The sequence below is a fragment of the Vanacampus margaritifer genome, chromosome 5 (genome assembly GCF_051991255.1).
Source record: "Vanacampus margaritifer isolate UIUO_Vmar chromosome 5, RoL_Vmar_1.0, whole genome shotgun sequence".
Lineage (NCBI taxonomy): Eukaryota > Metazoa > Chordata > Actinopteri > Syngnathiformes > Syngnathidae > Vanacampus > Vanacampus margaritifer.
The window spans coordinates 29689003-29706823 of record NC_135436.1 but is presented as its reverse complement, the minus strand read 5'-3'; the positions used below and the strand labels follow the sequence as shown (position 1 = coordinate 29706823).

Below are 17821 nucleotides of genomic sequence, written 5' to 3'. Positions count from 1 at the left end.
AGGAACCATAATCCTGGTTTAAAACCCTATCCCAGGTGGCTTGAAACCTTCGTTTGAAAACATAACCTTGTTTAAAAAATTTTTTTTGTAACCCTAACCCAGGTTTGAAACCCACATTTCAAAACCTTACCTTTGCTGTCAAACCTGGATTTAAAACCCTAACCTAGATTTGAAACCATAACTTAAAACCCTAACCCAGGCTTAAAACCCTAATTAGAACAAAAACGGCCAGGAGGTGGCAGCGGAGTATAAGAGATCAACCAGGGCCATTTTTTTCCCTGAAAGAAGAGACTCCAATCTTTATTTTGTTAGGTTCCATGTTTTTATAGCAATAGAACACAATATTGTGTGGGCCTTGCAAAATCATTTAAAATCAAGTAAACAGCCGCGAGCGAAAGGGGTTGCGTCAGTCAAAATGGCTGGGAGTGAATGAGTTACACACATTTCAAGTGAGTCTGTTGATCAAGGGGGTTGTTGAGGTGCTGTTTCCATCTGACTCGAGAGGTCACGTGACGATGGTCAGGACAAGTCGGCCGGCTCTCGCGGTGGTCACGACTGCTGGAGGTTAATGAAGGCGAGACCCCGGGAACAACTTTTTAATCAGGCAGCCTAATAGCCACCCAGCTCCGTCTCCCGGGCCTCGGGTGACCTTCTACCCACCGCCTGACTCTCGGCTCAAGTCTTAATACGGCTGCGAGTCGGCGGCAACTTCTGTTTGAGTGGACGCTTCATTAGGACGTGTTGCATGCGATCCAACACCAAACAAAACAACACAAAACGATTGACTCGACAACAACAAAACGTGTCATTTGTTTTCTTCCCTTGGAAGCCATTTTGGTTGTGCTCCTTTTAGTTCCACGAGCTCAGCAAATGTCCTCAGATGGTGTTAACACTGTGCTGTTCACACTGCTGTCAAATCTGGATCAGATCCAGATTAAACACAGATCTGCTGAATGTTGTAGTGGTGCTACTGCAAGTGCACGGCATCATACTGAGAGTTTGTAAGATTTTGCCGTAGTCGGGCAACAAAATACGTTGAACACAATATTAGGAACGAGATCATTGCGATCATGTGTGCAGGGGTCCCCAACCTTTTTTCCACCACGGACCGGTTCATAGAAGTCCATAACTTTCGCGGACCGGCAACCCAGTGTGTTATTCGGTTATTCGCAGTCCAGAAAGACACATCTGCGTTGATTTCAAACCCGAATTCCAAACCCTAACCTTAGCTCCAAATACAACACTTGTTTAAAACACGAACTCTGGCTTATTTATTTTATATTTTATTATTATGATTTTTAAATAAAATTCAATTTTATTTATTTTAATTTTCATTATTTATTAGTTTTAAGTTTTGATTTATTTGTATTTTATTAAATGATTTCATGATTATTATATAATATATTTATTTCTGATTTACACAGTATTAATGACTTCAATATTATTCCGCCCATCGCAATACGTTTGAGATGGCGACGGAAAGGCGAAAAAAAAAGGCCGAGCACACGTTGAATGGCAACAATGCGGCACACATGCTAAGCGGCGTTGCGATGCGCAGGGCGCTATTTGTTAACAGAGTGCCGCGTGAGTGCCGGGCTGGCAGCGAGCGAGGAAAACCTCTGTCCCGACACGGAGAAAGAAAGAGTGCATTTCAAAGGGCCCTTGTCATTAATGCTTTATTAATTGCCGGCGGCGAGCGCGCCCGCCCGCTACCAGGCCGCGCTGGAAAGGGATGACACTTTGAGGTCAGCGCCGATTCCTGCTGCGTGCGTGCGTGCTACACGCTCAGGCAAAATGGAGGCAGATCAGCAGGCTTCAGCGCTTTTGCCTTCGCTCCTTCTTGTCTTTCTTTTTCTTCACAAGGGCTTCGGCTCTTTGTTTAAGTGCCTTAGATAAAATATCCATTTTTTGTTGTTTTCGTTACAACGGTTGAAAATGTGGATTTTTTTTTCTTCTTTGGGGGGGGGATTTCTGTGTGAAGGTTTCTGTGTTTGAACACGGCATTTATAATTAATAGAATATTTGAGCTGCTGCAGTGTGCAGCCAGATATGCGCTCGCTGGCCACAAGATTAGGTACGCCTGCACTTTCGAATGCGAGCATGTTCATGACTTGGGAAAAGAGATTTCGGATTGTGGACGGCTCGAAATCACAGTAGTCGGGTTTCCATCCAATTGTTTTGAATTTTGTCAGCGAATTTACTGATAATGCGCAAAACGGACACGCCCTTTCTGCCCGTTTCCAGCTGTTGTTCTTTTGCGAATATTGAGAGGGGACTCCGCCGCTGTAGGTGGCGCTATACACCAGAGAGATGTGATCCACCAGTAATTTAAAAGAAGAAGAAGACCAGGAAGCGACTGCGCCGTGCGATGACGTCGTATGATTTTGCTTTTGTAATTCTTGATAAACCGTAGCGTTTCTTTGCTGTTTTCCATCTAAAATAGCGTTAATATTCACTTCTTTAAGTAATTCCAAAAATATTTCTGTTTCGCCGTCTCCCCAAACATACGTTACTTTATCTTCCGGCATTGATTATCCAAAATCCACCCCCTCTAAGAGTAAAAAAACTTTTTTTTTGCTAATTTTGGGCCCTTTTTCAGATTTCTAGCATTTCCATTCAGTTTTATTTTCGCATTTCTTGAAAATTCTAATAAAAATGGGTGGATGGAAACCCAACTATTGACATCTGTTCATCCTGCCTTGAAACCAGAATTTCAACATTAGCCCAAACTCTGCCATAAAACCTGAATTTTAAACCCTAGCCATGACTTTGACCCCTTGTTGAAAACCCTGACCTTGTTTACAATTCCCATGTTTTTCATTGAATCGCTAACCCAGACTTGAAGTCATCATCCGCATCTTAAATCCCAAATTTAAAACCCTAACCCATGTTTGGAAATCTAACCGTGAGTGGGCATGAATTTTAAATCCTAAACTTGGCTTTGAAGCCCAAACTACAAACCCTAACCATGGCTTCAAACACTTATTTCAAATCCCTTATTAAAACCCTATCGTGAAACCCTAATTTTAAAGCCTTAATATTGTTTTCAAACACCAATTTAAAACCATAACCTCTTCTTCAAACCTGTGCTTGAAACCCCTAATCCTAACCATTGACCTGACATTAATTTGAACATTCAACCCTCAACCACGGCTTAAAAATGTGGTTTCAAAATCCTAACCTTGTTTCCAATCCCTAATTTGAAGCCCTATTCCCAAACACATGGTTAGTTGAAACCTTAATTTGAAATACTAACAACCTTTGCTTCAAACCCTAATTTGTAATTTGTTGTGGATTGAATTCCTGCAATGAAACACCAACCCGAGGCTTGAAAACCGTAATTTGAAACCCTAACATTGTTTCCAAACCTGAATACCATAACCTGTTCTTCAAATCCTAATTTGGAAAAAAAAAAATTGGGGACAAATCTAAGCCATGTTTAAAACCTCAACTCCACACCCTGGCCTAAACCTTTCTTGAATCCCTCATTTGAAACCCTAAACCGGGCCGGAAACCCCAAGTTGAGATCCGCATGTAAAACAAAACCATCCAAGAGTTCAAAACTCTGTAAACGATGAATGAAGCTAAAAAAACTCTCTTTTTCAAAATGGCCGCATCCACCATGACGCTTTTTTCTTTTTTTTTGTTCCGAGTGGACTGACCTTGATGTCGGAGGTGTCTCGCTGGCAGTTCCTCCACGATCGGGCGATGGAGGAAAAGATGCGGTCCGGGTGGTCAAATTTGTTATTGTTGGCGCAGAGAAACAAGCTTGTGAACGGCTCCTGAGGAAACACACAAAAGCGACGCCACAACGTTGTGCGTTTGTGTGTGAATGCCAGACTGGCGCTGACATCAAGCCCACCCCCCGAGGCTTGGACTTCAATCGAAACCATTCCCAAATTCAAACCCTAACCCAGGTTCGAAACCCTATTAGGAAGCCCAAAATTGGCTTCACCCTCTAACTTTGTTTCCAAATCCTTTACTTGAAACCTGAACAGCGGCTTAAGACGGTCAACTGAAACCCTTCGTGGCTTGAGACCAAATTTGATTTGCATTAACTGAATTCATTTTAAACCCTAACCAGGACTACATGACCGCTCATCCTGGTTTGGAACCCGAACCTTGGCTGCAAACCCTAATTTGAAAGAGTAGAAGTAACGTCAATTCAAAATGTGATTTGAAACTCCAAAGGTAATTTTAATCCTCAAATTTGCTTCAAACCAGGGTTATATTAGTTTTGGATTTTAATTTTAATTTTATTTAGTAGGTTTCTTTTTATTCCCTATTTTGTGTTTTAGTTTTTTTTACATTTGAGTTAGTTTTAATTTTGGGGGGTAAAATGTAAATAATCCAAGGATAAAAATGAAGGACATTTTGACTCTAATTGTGGGAACGCTGGAACATTTGTTATTGTGATTTTTATCCTCCTCACTTTTTTTGCCGAGAAGCAACTCCCACATAATACTTCCGATTTACACCAATTACACCAGTTTCAACTTGCTTCAAACATTCACGCCTTCCGGGGTATTTATCGTCTGATTCCACATTACTTCCAGTACTCGCACAATTTAACATTAAATATCAACTTTTCCACATTCATTTTCAATGGAACTAACATTGAACTTCTCACCATTACCAGCTCTCTGATACTGCATTGTCCAGTAACCAGGAGGTTGCGGGTTCGAATCCCACCTCTTGACTGTACATTGCAAATATATCCATGGCAATTATGCTAAGGGATTTACATGTTTACCAGCTCACTGGCCATAGTGGTAGAGTGCCCGCCCTGAGACTGGGAAGTCGTGGGTTCAATCCTCGGCCGGGTCACACACAGGACTTAAAAAAAATGGGACCAATTTGCCTGCCTGCTTGACACTCAGCATTAAGGGTTGGATTTGGGGGGGTTGGATCGTTTTTCCATTGATACCATTCGTTCCACTTTTCCATCTCAATGAATGGATGGCACTGCATGCCTAGGTGGCGCTATTGTTGATCTTAGTTTTTTTGTGTGCCAGTGTTCCTACCATCCTCCACAAAGTTGCTTCGTGCCAGTAAAAATGATAAAGACCCCCCCCAGGCCATGGCAAAGGTACCATTCAGCTTGTTTTAAGTTGTTTCATCACAAGAGATATGAAAATATTTTATGAAGGTTGAAAAGTTTGTTTTTTTTCTTCCAATTTTGTTTGTAGTGATTTTATTAGTTTTCCTTAACTAGTAACCTTGCGTTAAACCCTCAATTAAAACCCTAAAACGTACTTGCAACATCGGCCCTTGTTTCAAACGCGAACTTGAAACTGTGGCCTGTGGGGGAAATTAACGAGTTTTCAAGCCCGAGCACGAGCGTTAACGGTAATTGGCTCAAATGAGCTTGTTGGGGTTTTTTTCTGACATGGCGTCGGCGGGCAACAGGAAGCAAGGGAGCAAACCCGTCGAGGCCAATCCAGGCGCTGTCAAGGGCAGCTCCTCAGTTCATCAGCAGCCGCTTGCCGCTAATGATGGGGGTTTTGGGCTCTCCGACTTCCACAAACAACTTGTGCCGCCTCCTCCCCCTCGTCCTCCAGTAAACGAGGACCAGAGGAAGCGTGATGGACAAGCCTGCAAAGCCTGAAACGCACAAACCTGTCACCCCCCCCTGACTCCCCCCCCCCACCCCAGCTTCTGCAAATCATTACCCAGCCACTCTTTATTTAGCGCACATTCGCCGCTTTACTGGCCTGTGAAATGTGTTTTTTTGGGGGGAGAGCCGCCAATGTAGACGTAACGGCGTCATCGGGCCTGACAGGTGACGACGCGCTAACGCTAACTGCGGAACGGGGAGAGAGGCTGTCGAGAGGGGCGTGCACGCCGTTTCAAATTATTGTTTTTTTTTACCGTCACTCTTTTTTGGGGGGGTTGCAGAATTTTCAAAGTTGGAAACTTTTCATGAGAATTAACTGGAATTGATGTGAATTAATAGGAATAAATCTGACAATTCCAAAATTAAATATGGAACTCATAGCTAGGTAGATAAATAGATATATAGTGTTGGTAGGTCAAAAATGGTTTGAAATGATTTTATTTTATTTTTTTACATGAAAAAAACCCCACATATTTGAACAAGGGTGTGTAGACTTTTTAAACCCACTTTTGATACTATCATCATCCACAAGAGTATCAACTCTTAGTAGTTTCCATCAACATTTTTTTAAGCGAATTTACTAAAAAAGCGCAAAACGGACATGTGACTTCTGCCCGTTTCCATCCGTTCTTCTTTTGCGAATATTGAGAGGGGACTCCGCCGCTGTAGGTGGCACTATACACCAGTAAGAGATGTGATCCACCAGTAATTTAAAAGAGGAAGAAGACCAGGAAAGCGACTGCATCGTGCGATGACGTCGTATGAGTTTGTTTTTGTAATTCTTGATCAACCGTAGGGTTACTTTGCTGTTTTCCCTCTAAAATAGCATCAATATTAGCTTCTTTAATTAATTACAAAAAGATTTCTGATTTGTCGTCCTCCCAAACGTACCTTACTTTATCGTTCGACATTGCTTTGGGACTACAAATATCTGGTCAAAACGTGCGACGGTCTTGCCAGCGGTTATCCGCAAAATCTGTTTCCATCGGCATAATTTTCATTTTCCGTTTTTCGATACACTTCAAAATCCACCCCTTCTAAGCGTAAAAACTTTTTTTGCAAATTTTGGGCCCTTTTTCGAATTTCTAGCGTTTCCATTCAGTTTTATTTTCGCATTTCTTGAAAATTCGAATAAAAATGGGTGGATGGAAACCCAACTAGTGATAACAACACAAGACAAAGCAGGCATGAATTACTAATACGATTAAAGATCTGACAAATATTCATGTGAGGAATGCCAGAAATGTCCCCGTCCTTTGCATGGCCAACTCACCATTCTGACGAGCCAGTGCAGCGCGGAGGCGGCGGTGGAGCAGTAGCGTCGGTAGTGACACGGCGGCGTCTGGTCGTCGGCCCACGACTCGAAGCGCTCGGCGAAGAAGGCGGCGCGCTTGGGGTTGAGAGCCCCGACGGGCTGCGGCAAACGAAACAAACACAACAAAAGTAACGATGAGGACCTGAGACAACACGAAAAAAGCAAAACCAGGTGGCAAATGAAAACAGCAGGGGCCCCAAAATTGGACCCTGTTGAACATCATACCAAACCACAGTGGATTAACCCCGAGTGGCCCGTCGACACCCGTCACGTCTCCTCAGGTTAATCGGTCGCTCTGCAGAAGACCAACGCTGGAAATGGCTCTGATGGTTTAACACTCAAACCTGGGCTTGAAACCCTAATTTGAACCCCTAACCCTGGCTTTAAATGCTAATTTGAAATCCAAATTTGGGCTTAAAAACAAGGTTTGAAACCATAACTCTGGCTTCAAAGCTTACTTTGAAACCTAAAATTTGTCTTCAAGCCTTGAAATCCTACTTTCAAACCCGGACTTGAAACCCTAACCCTGTAATTTCCCAATGTATTTAGTTCTACTCACCGACACGGAGAATCAATACCTCTAGTATTTTTGATACAAAAAACAGTTTTCTTTCCGACTGACCCAGATGATGATTTGCCTTCATTATATTATAAGAAACATCCTCCGAATACAAATGTTAGATGCCAAACCAGATGAAGTCAAACCTGCAACAGTTGAAACCAAAGAAGCCGGTGGTTGACGTTTGTCATGTTTTATTGTGGTTGTATCGAAGACATAAAACGGCGGCTTTTGCCCTTTGGCCGTGCTTTCCCATCGGCGGCGCCTTCTTTAAGGCCACAAAATGGCTCCCATTAAGCATACGCTTAGCGGCCGATAAATTGCTTTCTCTGCCTTTTCAATCAAGCCTGCCAATAACAAAGCCCGAGAGGCACGTCGGCGGTCAATATTAATACACTCGGCATGACCCAGTCAGTCACAGTGAAGGATGACGGTGGATTGGTGGTCGGGGGGGGGGCGCTTGTGGTGGGCTAATCAATGGCAGCTTTCTTGCCTGCGAGTTGCCACGTGAGTAAATGAAGCCGTTTGGGTCGCGGGTTACATCTGGCCATGCGGTTTATTGAGATCCGCGTGGATTTACGAGGTGATAATAGAGCCGCATGTGACTCGTCCCGTCTCCGAGCGGGCACAAGGCGTCTCACACATCGTAGCAAAAAAAAAAAAAGAGGTTCAGAAGCAGGTACAATTGAAATTGTTATAACTCGTGTTTCTTCTTTTTTTACATTTTATTTACTTATTCACTTACCTAATATTAATTTGATTTACTGCTTGACTGATTTTTATTCCACATACATCACTTTGTATTGTTTTAAGCGCTTTATAAATAAAGTTGATTTTCCGTTTCTTCAAACCCTAACTTTACCCGTCGCCCATTTAAAACCCCGACAGTCATCGAAACCAAAACACATGGGTCAAACCTGTGTTTGGAACTCGACCCATGCTCAAAACCCTCATTTGAAATTTTTAACATCGACTTGAAAGCTTCTGTAACAGTATCGGACCGATACCAGCCTTATTTTAAGGTATCTGATACTCTAGGAAATTGTTGATGCCAGCCACTGATACTTAAGACCAAAAAAACAATTGCTCTTTTGACTGAAACCGCAAAACAAAACGATTAAAATGATCCGATTTATTTTCCAAAAAGCAGCATTACGTAAGCACAAATACAAAAAAGAAAGAAACGTGCTCTATTTGATGGCAGCACCGCCGGCGTGAGGGGAAACACTTTGATTTTGCTGTCCAGGAAAGTGAGCGAGGCCGCAGATGTTATTTTTGTCGGGGCTTGCTGTCATATTTGGGGAACGTTGACCTGACAGATGCTTGACGACGGCTGCGGTCGGCAGTCCGACACGCAACAGGCTAACCGCAAACGTTCAAACAAAACACATTCAAGCTGACAACTGATTGAGTTCTGGAAACGTTTTGGTTGCATTGAGGGAGGAATCGTGTAAAAAGTGGAGCGTGTTCCTCTCACTGGGCCGCTACAACCAAACCAGACTACAGCATTGGTTATTAATTCACAGATTTGAGTCAGCAGTTTTACAACTTGCTTGGCTAAAATTGACAAAAGGCACAACTTGGACAGTTTAACGCGTTAAATAAATAAATAAATTACCCTGCATATTAGTGCGTTAAAAAAACAACGCAATTGATCGTGAGTGGCAATCAAAGTTATTTTAGGAAACGAAAACCTAAAATTCCCCCAAAAAATTTGTTAACAAAATAAAAGGAAAATTATTTTAAAAAACAAAAACTAACAAACACAATTTTATATTTACAAAACTAACTATAGTTATAGCAAAAATGTCCTTCGTTTTAGACTTTGGTGATTAATTTAATCCATGAGCCTTTGGGGATGATTTTAAATGAGACTTTAAGTATATTTATTTCGATATTAACCGGAATAAGGACGTTTGAAATTGTGTCACGCAGAAGTGATGTCATCTAGCAGCAGCCAATAGAAAAGCACCTTCAGATGACGTCGCTCCCCGGAGACAAATTTGCCAACTCAGCCGAAATGCAACGCTGTTACTTTTTCCATTTTACCACGTGTTCATTAAATATTGCACACAAATAATGGCGTTTTTTTTTTTTTTTTTTACAAAAACGAAAACTAATACTGAAACTGGATTCAAGATGACATTTTTGATCAATGTTTATTGCAGCTAACCAATCTGTGGCTAATTCTAGAACAGGGTTTTTCCTGTGTACAAAATTCAGAGGCGGCCACCTCCACTTTATTTTCTCACCACCTCCAGCCCAAGGAACTGATAATGAATGAATGCTTTAACATGATAATAGTCATATTCTTATTAGAACTATTATTCGTATTTTTGAAACATGGGATTATTATATGTTGCCTGTAAAAAAATGAAAGCGAGAATACAGAATACATGCACGTCATGGCGCATGGTCAGGATTAGGGATGTTCGATACCAATTTTTTCCCGATCATTACACAACTCTTGAGTAATCAGCGCTACTGATACCAAATACTGACACCACTAGTAAATAAAATTCCCCACCCATAAATGACAGATCATTTTTAAATAAAGAGCTATACAGAATATCTCAAGTATTCATTGATTTTTCAAATTTCCGCCGTGAGTACCGATACCTTAAAATAAGTTACCCATCAAAGTCAGGATGATACCAACTCTGCTACAATTTGAGCGAGGAAAAACTCTGTAAGACGCTAACCCGACAAAAACGCGCTGTATCGAAAAGTGTCCTCAAAGTAAATCAAACTTTACAATTGTAGAATCATTTTTAAAAGAAGAAAACATTGTGTAAAATGTCCACCAATGGAATCATTTTTGTCCCTCCAAAAGCAACAGCAATCTGGTGACGACTCGACTTTCCGCCGCGGCTTTCTGACCGACTTTTGCACCAGGAAAAGGTCGCCTTAAATGGAAGCATGTGAAAAGCGCCTCAAGTGTCCGTCGTTGGCTTTGAAAGTTACACGCCGTGTTTGCCGAGGAAACCTGGCTTGGCACGTCACAATGGCGCAGTGTCGGTCCTGGGAGTGATGGCGTGTAAAGTCAACTGAGAGGCTCATACACATTGTGCAGGAAAAAAGTAAATAAACATCGTCTTTAGTCTCCGCCGAAAAGTCAAATTCAATTAAAGCTGAGCGACGGGCCCCTCGCATGCCCCTGGCTCGGATCAGATTATGCAGCGTTTGAAAGGAAAGCGAGAGCCGGGAGTGGAATTATTGCAACTACACATTTATGCCTGTAGGGGGCGCCTGTGGTAGAAACCCTCATGGCACACGAGATTTTGGTCAAATGTAGATCTTGTGAATTGAGCTTTTTCGAGTTTTGTGTTTTTGCTGCAAACGTATGCAAAAAGAAAGGTTTCAACATTTCGCTTTTTGCAACATGGCCCTGGCAGATCTCTTATACTCTGTTGCCATCTGCTGGCCGTTTTTTTGTAATAACTACCATTGCTTTAAGCGTCCTCTTCAGGTCAGAGGCTGCATCAAAGCCTCCTGTATGCTCTAGCATAAAAAAAAAAAAACATAAAAAACTTGTAAATACGTTTTTGGGACCATGGCAATACTTAATTCCTTCACTGCCATTGACGTCTATAGACTATCTAACTAACTATTTCTATTAGTTTAACTTTTTTTTATTGTACATTTAGAACAGATAACATTTGCGATTAATCGTGAGTTAACTATTGTCATGCGATTAATTACAATTAAACATTTTTTTAACCGATTAAAATTTTAATTGTAATTTTAACCGATTATTTTTTTTAATCGTGATTAATCGCATGACTTCACTAGTTAACTCTTGATCAATGACTAATTTTATATCTGTTCTTAATGTACAATATATTTTTTCTAGGTTTTCATACTCTTGTTAAAAAAAAGTGGAAAAGATGTTAAACTACTAGAAATAGTTGAAATTAATTTTTGACGTCTATAGCCGTCAATGGCAGTGAATGAGTTAAAATGGAACGTTTTTATACATTTTGGGTGAGCAAATGAGTTTATGCTGAATAGCACATACGTCCCTTTTTCCCTAACATCGCATAGCAGAGCGATCAAAACGAGACCAACGTGATCGCGTAAGCACGACCTGCTGAAACACAAACAAGCATTTATATGATCAAACTTCGATCAGGGCGAGCGTCCGCACGTTCCCGTTGTAAACCGCAACGTCGCACTCTACATTTCACAAGGAATTACGCCGCAGCGTGTTGCTACGTCGGGGGCACGTCAGAGTGGCTTGCGCCGCCCTTGTCGGGAGGCGCGGCAGCCACGCTCGCATGCAATCGGAGTGGCGGCCGCTCAAAACAAAGCCGATGTGCTCCACATACGAGCAAACGAGTGACGCACGAGAGAGGGCCAGGAAAAGATCCATTAGGGGAAGAGGAAATGGGAGTAAGGGGGGGGGGGGGGTTGTTCACAAGATGACAAGTTGTCTCTGCTTTACATGGCATTACACGCGTTCTCTTCTCTGATTGGCTGGGAGAAATCACATGGTTTGCTTGCATTTCGGTTTGTCTTGCAAAGTTGAAGTTTCCAAGTATGGATTTGTGTCTAAGCCATATTTACGTGGACAGCACTTTGCACTTTAACATAAACAGGAAGGGGGGGGGGGGGGGGGGTGCACATAAAAATGTTGGTGCGGTTCTCAAATGAGCACCAGGGTTTTTCGTTTGGTGCTCTTTTTTATTTTATTTAATTTTTTTACTGACCCACCAACGGGCTTTCATTAGGTTCATCATTAATATGTGTAGATACGTCCTTTTGATATAAATGCATTTTTGTTCAGGGTTTCGTTTTTTATGTCCTGATTACAACAACATATACCATAGCTACACAATGGAAGCTTTTTTAATTAAAACACAACAATTTAAGCTTTTGTAAAAAGACATTAAAACCATATTCAACACATTTGATTTGCACGGCCCGTTCCAAATATTAATTGTCCACCTCTGAATAGCCTTACGGGACTCTGTGATGAGCGAGCTAGCTTAGCCTGCAGCCGTCTGGTGTCCACTATTTGACATTGTTATGTTTTTATCTTTTGCACCACGGGCCGCTTTCGCGTGAGGACATGCACTATTTTATATACATATACACAATAGTGCACTCTGATTAGGCTTCAGGTAAAAAAAAACAAAAAAACTGCCATCACATGACTGAACAGCAATGAGGAACATCAGCTTTCACGTCATCTGTCAGTCGCACGTCATGTCATCAGGAAATAATCATTACAATCCAAGGTGCGAGGCCCGATGACGACCTGACATCCAAATATGCGGCACTCGGGGCCCGCGGGCGGCGCCGTTCGCAGCCGGCTGAGTCACCAAGCGGCAGGTAATTGTCGGCGAGCAGGTGAGCGGAATATCCGGCGGTGGGCGGCGGTTGAGCGCAGACATTAAAACAATGCCGTCCGTCAAGCCGGAGCGTGACAAATGAGACGTTAATGTGCTTCTGCTGTGTGGGAAAGGAACGCGCGCACGCAGGTGTCACCTGACGCAGCTCGCCATCTCCTCCCGTGTCCACTGTTAGCCGCTTATCCAAATGGCATAAAAACAAACTTAAGACTTTTATTTGTATTGCCTTCCCGGGCGTTTCCCCAAAAGTGACATTTGGTTCTCGGGGTCTCGTGCGGGCCCTGCGGCGTGTCATCCATTATGGAGCGAGCGTTGGCGAAGTTGCGGGGGGGGGGGGGGGGTGGCAGAGGGGAGCGACGGGGCTCCAAGGACAACTGTCAAGTGTTGCGAGCCTGTGAACTCATGCTAATGAAGGCGGCTCGGCCCTGTAAACAGCATGGGAGGATGTCACACGAATACATTACAATACATAACTGTCGGCCTGCGGGCAGCGAGCAGGATGCGCACGGCGGAGGGATTGAGGGATGGACGTGCGCACGCACACACACACACACACACATGCGGCAGGACAGATGCAAAAGTGGACTCGTAAAAATGGTGGAAGCAACAAGTTCCATTGGCTACACATATCATATGAACTCATTTGCTACCCAAAAACGTATAAACACGTTCTATTTTAAATATTGCCATGGTCCCAAAAACGAGGTCGCTTAAAGCATTGGTAGTTATTAACCCAAAAATGGCCAACAGGTGGCAGCAGAGTATAAGAGATCAAACAGGGCCATAAACAGATTTGTGAATAATACAGTATATTCGAATGCTAATTGCTGCAAAATGGAAACAGATACAAATATATTGTAAAATGGCTGCGAGTGAAATTCAATTCAAGTGGTGCCATTGACATGAATTGAAATGCTGTTACAATAATCCATCCCAAAAAAAATCCCCATCAGAGTTTCTCATAACGTAACAACATAATACAGTAAAGGAGAACGTTCAAGAAATTCAATCGTTTTATAAAGTTGAATTACGCTAATGTCATTCACTCACTGTGGTACATTTGTGTGTAAGTGTGTTTTATAGGGGGCGTGGCCTAGCCAGTCGGGTGACAAAGTGTTCGGTGTCACCCGCATGCTCCTTGCGAGTGTTCTCATTTTGCATTTACTCATACATTTTTACTCATTTGTCAACATTTGACATGCTAAGCATTATACCGACTTATACTTACACAATTGAATTTGGATTTTTACTGTGCCTAATATTTTCACTACATTATCTTGTGCTATTTAGTGAATTTCATTTGGGCCAATCATTGTGAACAAAAAAAAAAAAAACTGCTGAGGATCAACGTGACAAAGTGAGTCAGTAAAGAGATGAGAGTCAGGAATGTGACTGTTTTCAGGTCAGTGAGCAGAGAGAGAGAGAGAGAGAGAGAGCGAGAGAGAGAGAGAGAGACAGAGAGAGAGAGAGAGAGAAACAAGTAAAGCAGGCCAAAGTTTGTGCTAGAATAATCCGCTGTCTTTGCCCCTTTTCAGTCACATTAGAAAGAAAAACGGAAAACGCTCCATTTTCACTCTCAGGGTCAAAGGTCGTTCCGGCTCTGGTCTGAAATCGCACAATTCAGTCAAAATAAAACAACAATACAATAACGGGGTATCCTTTCAAAATGGTGTTCCCTCACTTCGAGATTCTGCAATCTCTGAAGACTCTCTGTGGATAATTTGCCTTTAAGGTTTCATTTCTATCTTGCATGGAGGCTGTTAGCATGAATAACCGCCTTCGACTATTTCCTCATTCTCGGGATTATTTCGAGTCATTCAGTTTATGTACTCATTACAAAACAACAACAGCAAATATTTAACACTCCTGTTATGGTTATGGGGGGGAAAAAAATGAATCACAAGAGTGCAAATGAAGTTTTGGCTTTGTTCACGAAACACACACACAAAATCGGATACTTTTGGATAATTACGCATGACCTCGGGTCAAATTGATGTTGTTACTAATCCAGAGAAACGGGTGGTTGAAATGAAGTACTGTCTTTGAAAAAAAAAAAGAAAGACGAAGTTTTGGACACTTTTGGATGATTAAATATACCTCCGGGTCATTTTGACCCACAAATATTTTTGCTGTTCCAAAGAAATGAACATAACACGCAGGTTCAAATGAAGTATTGAGTTTGGATTACGCACATTTCTGACACGTTTGTAAGACTAAACACGACCCGGGTCAAAATGACCCAGGGGCACATTATTGTTACTATGATCCTATTTGGGTCAAAAATCCACTATTTGGGTCAATCTGACCCCATTTTTTGGGTTGTTTTACCCAAACTGACCCCATTTTTTTCATATCCCTCGCATGCCTAGGGCTCGCCAATCGACCTTGGAGCAGGGTTCCGAATGATCGCCTGAAGAAGGGAGCTGAGAAGAACCCAACTGAGAAGCTTTACGGATGTCACAACGATCCAACGTGGAATACAATTTAGGCTTTTCATGGCCGTCGCATGTCGTACCTTGGAGAGGTCTCTGAAGTTGGCGGGCAGCGTCAGGTCCAGTTCCGGTGAGTCGTAGCTGGCCAGTACCCAGGGAAAGAGCGGGTACTGGTTCAGATCGTTGTAGGTCCTGCCTGGACACGAGAGAATGGAGAGACGGCGTGAGTGATGAAAGGCGGCCGAGGGTGCGAAAGCTTGCAGATCTCAGCGTCCTTAATGAGATGCGCTTGGCGGTGCTACATGAGAATATTTGGCGCTTCTCCGCACGTCTGAGCGGAGAAGCCGAGCGTCGGCCCGGGTCGACCTCGGCTCGGCACGTCTGCTAGTTTGATCCGCCGGCTTGCCAGATATGAGTCTACGCGTCCTGTTCTGGCAGCCGCACAACAGCTTTCAGATGGCAAAATGTGTCGGGAGAAATCCGTGGGAAGATGGCGGGAACGTGTTTTCACTTGTTTGGTGGAGACGCGGAACATCTGCGGGGTCAAGAGTGAGCTGCGATCCGCACGACTGTTTGGACCCTTTGCCGGATTGATGACGGAGGCCAATTATGGCAGCAACTACAAACAATGCGCATTTTGCGGTTTCCAGTTGAAAACACGCCGACAGGGATTGTTGTACTGAGACACGAAGTCAGCAAAGAAGTCTTACTTCGCTTCATTTTGTTTGTGATGCCAATTTCAAAACGTCTTGAAGAAATACACGGCAACAAGACTCGTCGCTTTCGGAAATTTACGCACACTTCGATATCAAGTCATCATATATCAATATCAGAGGTGGCAAATCCAGGTCCAGAAAGTAAAAACCCTGCCACCGTTTGACTTTAGCCCCGGGTGCTAGCTAGCTAACTCCCTAGCTAGCTCCCATGGTGCTCGTTTACCTCCTAAGGAGCTAGCTAACTAGCACCTTAGGCTAATATATATATATATATATATATATATATATATATATATATATATATATATAAAGGTAAGATCGAATCGTTATATGCCTATGGTTAACTGTTTTTTGACTTTTTGGGGTTTCCTTTAATTGCCATGCTGTGATTTTATGCTGTAATTCAATGGACATCATCTTTCTCAACTAATCGCAATCACTTTCTTAGGACCCATGGTTGGGGGGGAAAAAAAAGTTTTACAAAAAACAGTTTATCAGTGACGGCTTCACCAAATAATCAAGTATTTTCTGCTTATCAGAAGCATAACATTCATGTGCTTCCAATATTGCAGCTCTGCTTAGCTTTTGAATAAAGAATGATACGTACGTAGGTTTTGGGAAAAATTATTTAAATTAACGGCACTATGACGACAACTTTACATCTTTAATTTTACACTTGATGGGTGGGCAGGAACTCACAAGGCCCAATTATTTGTACACAAGCAATTAAAACTCATTTTCGATAGACTGTCGTACACTTTTGCAATTGTGTCACGTGGCGATTAAATTATGCAAATCAATCAGGCGGAAAAGGTTTGGATTTTTTTTAAAAGGTGACGCCAAAGTTGTGTTGAGTTTGGAAGCATCATCAGCGCTCGTCGGCGCGTCTTGTGGGCGTCGAAGTGTCAGGATGTTAATAATAGCGGAATTGTGGTTAATTAGAAGAGCGCGTCCCCTTCGCACCTCTTGCCGACACTTGTTCACCCCACAGCCCAACTGTCTGCTTTCCTCCGCCGCCGCCTCCTGACGTGCCTGTCAGCCCGGGTCATTACCGGGTTTTTTTCCCTCTTCTTTTTTCATTTAATGAATTTCCTGCATGTTTCTCCCTCCGTCTTGCCTTCCCGCCTAATTAGCTGACAATAATGCAACGAAGGAGCCGAGCGCGGATGCTAAATATAAATATGCATGAAAACAGCAGCGAGACGCCGGCATGACACCTCCCAGAGTCGACGAGCGGCGCGGCGCGGCGCGGCCTGGTTCGCCTCACCCTGTTAGCTTGACTTGAGATCAGAGCGGCGCCCGCCGAGCCTCTCCGATCCGCACGCACGCGCACGCTCTCGGCCAGCCTCATTATCCGGCCGAGCGTGCGCTTCAAACGGCGTCCGCGAGGACCACTTAAGGACGAGGCGACCAAACATGGCCACCACCAGCCACTCGTTCGGCGACGTCGCCCGTGTTTATTGATCGCGGCGGCGAAGAACATGCAGTCGCCGTGTCGAAGATGAAGATAATTGCTTTAAACGTAACGCTTTCCGTTGCGGTAAATCTCTTCCGTGAAAGGTAGAAAACGAGTCGGAATCAATGTAGTTGACTGACGACTATGCAGTAAACAACACGCATGAGCATGCAAGACTACAAGTGCACTTATGGTTACACAACATGCGGGTACCACGCAGAAATAAATAAATGACATATTCTGGACTAATATCCGCAAATTCACACATTTGTATTTTTTTTTTCCTGTGAAAGCAATCCTCGCCTTTAAGAAGACGATTAGGGCCAGTGAAGAGAGAAAAAAAAATGTTTGGCAGAATTCTCACTTTAATCA

The 17821-nt window shown here is 43.0% G+C and overlaps 1 protein-coding gene across 5 annotated transcripts in view; it reads right to left on the bottom strand.

Annotated features, from left to right (window-relative positions):
- The window catches only part of nbeab (neurobeachin b), a 223230-nt gene that overhangs the window by 22012 nt on the left and 183397 nt on the right, over nucleotides 1-17821 (bottom strand). For all 5 annotated transcript variants that reach the window (XR_013294247.1, XM_077566748.1, XM_077566749.1 and 2 more), the window contains exons 43-45: nucleotides 15361-15473; nucleotides 6891-7031; nucleotides 3663-3782 (exon numbers count right to left, since the gene is read on the bottom strand). Coding sequence is in view for 4 of the 5 variants with exons in the window: in XM_077566748.1 (XP_077422874.1) it covers nucleotides 3663-3782; nucleotides 6891-7031; nucleotides 15361-15473 (374 nt within the window). In the remaining variant the exon portion in view is untranslated. The remainder of the gene's footprint in view (nucleotides 1-3662; nucleotides 3783-6890; nucleotides 7032-15360; nucleotides 15474-17821) is intronic.